This window comes from Octopus bimaculoides, chromosome 4 (assembly GCF_001194135.2).
Source record: "Octopus bimaculoides isolate UCB-OBI-ISO-001 chromosome 4, ASM119413v2, whole genome shotgun sequence".
Classification (NCBI taxonomy): Eukaryota; Metazoa; Mollusca; class Cephalopoda; order Octopoda; family Octopodidae; genus Octopus; species Octopus bimaculoides.
Window position 1 is genome coordinate 130,996,887 of NC_068984.1, and position 4,788 is coordinate 131,001,674.

Below are 4,788 nucleotides of genomic sequence, written 5' to 3' on the forward strand. Positions count from 1 at the left end.
CAAAAAGGGAAAAAGACAAAAAAACAACAACAAAAAACAACAACGTGAGGACGTGATACAGATTGTGCTACTAGACGCTATATATATATATATATATATATATACAATGGACATCTTTTCAGTTTTATGTCAACTAAATCCATTCACAAGGATTGGTCAGCCCAGGGCTAAAGCAGAAGACACTTGCCCAAAAGGGGCCACATAGTGGTACTGAAGCTGTAACCATGTGGATGGGAAGCAAACTTCTTACCACACGGCCACACCTGGGCCTATGATGTTTATCTAAAAAAACACAAACGTCCTGATGCGTATCAGTTAAAAGTATGACTGTCTCAAGGTAAAACTAATTGAGGGGTTGAGTGTAGCATATTACTCATTGAAATTAAGGTCTGAGTGTAAGGTAATACTCACCTAAAGTGTGGGCCTTGGAAACTTCCCATTTATATGACACTTTCTCTGAGAAATTCTGTAAATAACAAAAAGGCTCTATGTTATTGTTGTTGCTGCTATTTAACTCCAGGTGAGTCAACATTATCATCATCATCTTCATTTAACGTCCGTTTTCCATGCTAACATGGGTTGGACAGTTTGACTGAAAACTGGTAAGCTGGTAAGCAGCACCTGGTTCCAATCTGATTTGACATAGTTTCTACAGCATCGGTTGTCAAGCGATATTGGGGGTCACAAACACAGACACACACACTGGACTGGCTCTTGTACGGATGGCACATAAAAGACACCATTTTCGAGCGTGGCCGTTGCCAGTATCGCCTGACTGGCCTTCGTGTGGGTGACACGTAAAAGCACCCACTACAGTCTCTGAGTGGTTGGCGTTAGGAAGGGCATCCAGCTGTAGAAACTCTGCCAAATCAGACTGGAGCCTGGTGTTGCCATCCGGTTTCACCAGTCCTCAGTCAAATCGTCCAACCCATGCTAGCATGGAATGCGGACGTTAAACGATGATGATATATACGACGGGCTTCTTTCAGTTTCCGTCTACCAAATCCACTTACAAGGCTTTGGTCAGCCAATAATGTATTATCACGTAGCTTTGAGATTTCAATGATAAGATTGCTTATTTTTAGAATGTCATTGTAGGATAAGCATGAGAGGCAGGATCTTGTCAGTTTGAACATAAAACAGGTAGAATATTTTGGCTGGATATAGCTGAAGAGTTACCCCTTTAGCATTCAGAATACTCCGTCAAATGCAGTGCTTATTTATTCACATTGTTTTGAATTAATCATGCATTATCTTGTAGCTTCGATATTTTGACCACGTCATGTTTTATTTTCAGAATGACATTGTAGGGTAGGTGTGATAGACAGGATCTGGTCAGTTTGAACATAAAGCAAGAAGAATATCTGGGCTGGATATGGTTGATCTAAATGCTAAAGAGTTAACTTCACAACCACCGCATGCTTTAACGATGGAATTATTGATAACGGTGATGACGAAGATGACAAAAGACAAAGAATCATCTTCCATACCTTCATTGATTCTTGATATCCAGCAAAGAACCTGCGTACACTTCCGATTCCTTTCTGCAAAACATTTCGTTCAGAAGGTACAAACTGATAGACATACTTCTTTGGAGCCGGTTCATATATTGGCAGCTGAAGATGGAAGAAAATCACAATGCAAAAGTCACAATAGGAAGAACAAATAAATAAAGTAATATGATTCATGTACAGAGTTTATTACATAGTTAGAGATTGGTAAGAGAAATGAGGGGCAGAGCTGCTTGAAATTATGGTGAGGTACAGTGAACAGGGATGGCTGTGTGGTTAAGAAGCTTGTTTGCAAATCATGTGGCCTTAGGTTCAGTCCCACTGTTTGGGATAAAAAATGATTGACAGAAACAATCAATACAGTAACAGAAGATATATGTGTGTGTGTACAAAGCAACAAGGTTCTGTACAGTTTTCATATACCAAATTCTATGAAGACTGCATTGGTTAATGTGAGGCTATGACAGGAGACACTGAGACCCAAAGTGACTCACAGTGAGATTGAACCTAGAATCATATAACTGTGAAGCAAGTGTCTTAACCATAAAACCATGTTTGTGTGTAATAGCAGCCCTGACACATTTACTTCAATAGGAATGGGGTCCATTTGAGCTTTATGGGGTAAGGGAGGTCAGTACGTGTCATACTTACATCAGCTATTGTCATTATTTTAATATCTTTGGTGTCTTCAGGGCCAACGGCAGCGAAGTAAACAGGGAAGCCCATTGATCCAAGTCTCAACACCTTCAAAAGTAAGAAGAGAAACAAAACACCATATTGAACAACATCAACAACTTCACAAATTCAACATATCCAAACAGTGGCCAGAGATTTCAGAGTACCTTTCTATTATCGACAGTCAATTTTATACTGACAAAAGGGTTAGATAAATAAACAAGTACATTTGTAAGGTGAGTGTTATTTCTTTACTGTCCACAAGGGGCTAAACATAGAGGGGACAAACAAGGACAGACAAATGGATTAAGTCGATTATATCGACCCCAGTGCGTAACTGGTACTTATTCAATCGACCCCGAAAGGATGAAAGGCAAAGTCGACCTCGGCGGAATTTGAACTCAGAACGTAGCGGCAGACGAAATACCGCCAAGCATTTTGCCGACGTGCTAACGTTTCTGCCAGCTCACCGCCTTCATTTGTAAGGTGAGTGTATTCTCACGATTAGTGAGTGTGCTGTAAGCCAATATTCTATCCTTCGCACTCTTACAATACGACTGTTATAAGTTGTCACTTTTGACAAGTAATCATCATCACTATTTTAACGTCTGTTTTTCTATGACTGCATGGATCAGAGTTCACATATATACATACTTTTTAATTCATTGCCTTTTATCCTTTTCAGGATTGATGTAATAAGTGTCAGTTAAACACTGGGGTCAACGTGATCAGCTAAACCTCTCTGCCAAAATTTCTGACCTTATGCCTATAGCAGAAAGGATTATTATTATTATTATTACTAAGGTGGCGAGATGGCAGAAACGCTAGTAAGCCGGGCGAAATGTTTAGCAGTATTTCGTCTGCCATTACATTCTGAGTTCAAATTCCGCCGAGGTCAACTTTGCCTTTCATCCTTTTGGGGTCGATAAATTAAATACCAGTTACGCACAGGGGTCGATCTAATCGACTCAGTACCTTTGTCTGTCCTCTATGCTTAGCCCCTTGTGAGCAATAAAGAAATAAGAAAGGATTATTATCATCATTATTGGGCGGTAAAGCGGGCAGGATTGTTAGTATGTAGGACCAAAATGCTTAGTGGCAATTCTTTTGGTTGTTTAAGTTTTCAGTTGAAATTCTATCTTTTTATCCGTTCAGAGTCAATAAAATAAATATCAGCTGTGCACTGGGTTCAATGTAATTGACATGCCTCCTGCCTCAAAATTGCAGGCCTTGTGCCAAAATTTGAAATTATTATTATTATTATGAAGAAGGCGGCGAGCAGGCAGAGTCGTTACAACACTGGGCAAAATGCTTAGAGGCATTTCGTCCACTTTTACGTTCTGAGTTCAAATTCCGCTGAAGTCGACTTTGCCTTTCGGGATCGATAAATTAAGTACCAGTTGCGTACTGGGGTCGATCTAAACGACTGGACCCCTTTCCCCCAAAATTTCAGGCCTTGTGCCTATAGTAGAAAATTTTTAAAATGTTTGTTTAAATAAACCCATTTCAAGAAAATATCAAACGGGCCGCAAGATAAAAGTTTGAGGACCGGAAGTAAAGAATACGCACACCACCCGTTTTTGGCGTAACCCTAACCCCAAAACCTTAAAAACACCGGGTGTGCGTATTCTTTACCTTCGCCAGTCTCATCTACATATGGGTTTTGAATTTCGACACAAGGCCAGCAATTTCGGGCGATGAGTTAAGTCGATTACATCAACCTGCAGTGCTGATATGGTACTTATTTTATCGACCCCGGCGGCGTCTGAACTCAGAGCGTTAAGTTAGAAGAAATGCTATTCAGCTTTTCGTCCGACACCGTAACGATTCTGTCAGCTCGCCGCCTTAAGTTTCATCTGAATATATGTTACGAGAAATCGACCGTATCCCCTCACGGAATGTCTGATTTTCTGATAATTTTCAAAATCATGCACCATCATTATAAAGAGATTATAATATAGCGTAACTCTTTTGCAAATTAAAGCCAAAGACCCGTTTTTGATATCCAATTTGGCCTTTTTTTTTTTTTTTTGGTTTAGTTACTTATGCCCTTGCATACATGAATGTGACACCGTCCTATTTACCGACGCCTGCTTTAACTCTGGCTTTGCTACAGACGTTATATCTACAGTAAATATACGAAAACGAAGTAAATCAAAGATCAAAATCATAAATAAGTCAACACGAATATTTTTCACAGACAGAAAGGAAACTAAACATAAGAGAAAGGAAATCAAAAATGTCAATGTCAAACTCACCCGACGCGCCATCTTGTACGGTGTTACACTATAGGTGTCACCGATGTTATTTTGTTACCGGTCATTTTTGTAGACGTTTTATTCCTGAATTTATCAAACTATGTGATGAATGTTACTAAGATAGACGACAGAGATTTATTATATGTGATGAATGCTACTGAGATTGACGACATACTTAGAGAATTCCGAAAAAAAACAACAAAACTACATTAAACATTAGGAAAGGAGAAAAACAAACAAACAAAACAGTTAATATTCAATACAACTTATATCTGATATCAGTTCAAATTGAAAACTCAGTAAAGGAAGAAAAATGTTTATAAATATGTTTTTTAATCTAGAAG

At 39.0% G+C, this 4,788-nt stretch overlaps 1 protein-coding gene across 1 annotated transcript in view; it reads right to left on the minus strand.

Annotated features, from left to right (window-relative positions):
- Positions 1 to 4,589, minus strand: part of LOC106874679 (MICOS complex subunit MIC27) — a 10,841-nt gene extending 6,252 nt beyond the window's left edge. Inside the window, exons 1-4 of the mRNA XM_014922482.2 lie at positions 4,445 to 4,589; positions 2,163 to 2,255; positions 1,491 to 1,616; positions 412 to 466 (exon numbers count right to left, since the gene is read on the minus strand). Coding sequence (XP_014777968.1) covers positions 412 to 466; positions 1,491 to 1,616; positions 2,163 to 2,255; positions 4,445 to 4,456 — 286 coding nt within the window. The 5' untranslated portion in view covers positions 4,457 to 4,589. The remainder of the gene's footprint in view (positions 1 to 411; positions 467 to 1,490; positions 1,617 to 2,162; positions 2,256 to 4,444) is intronic.
- Between the last annotated feature and the right edge of the window lie 199 nt (positions 4,590 to 4,788).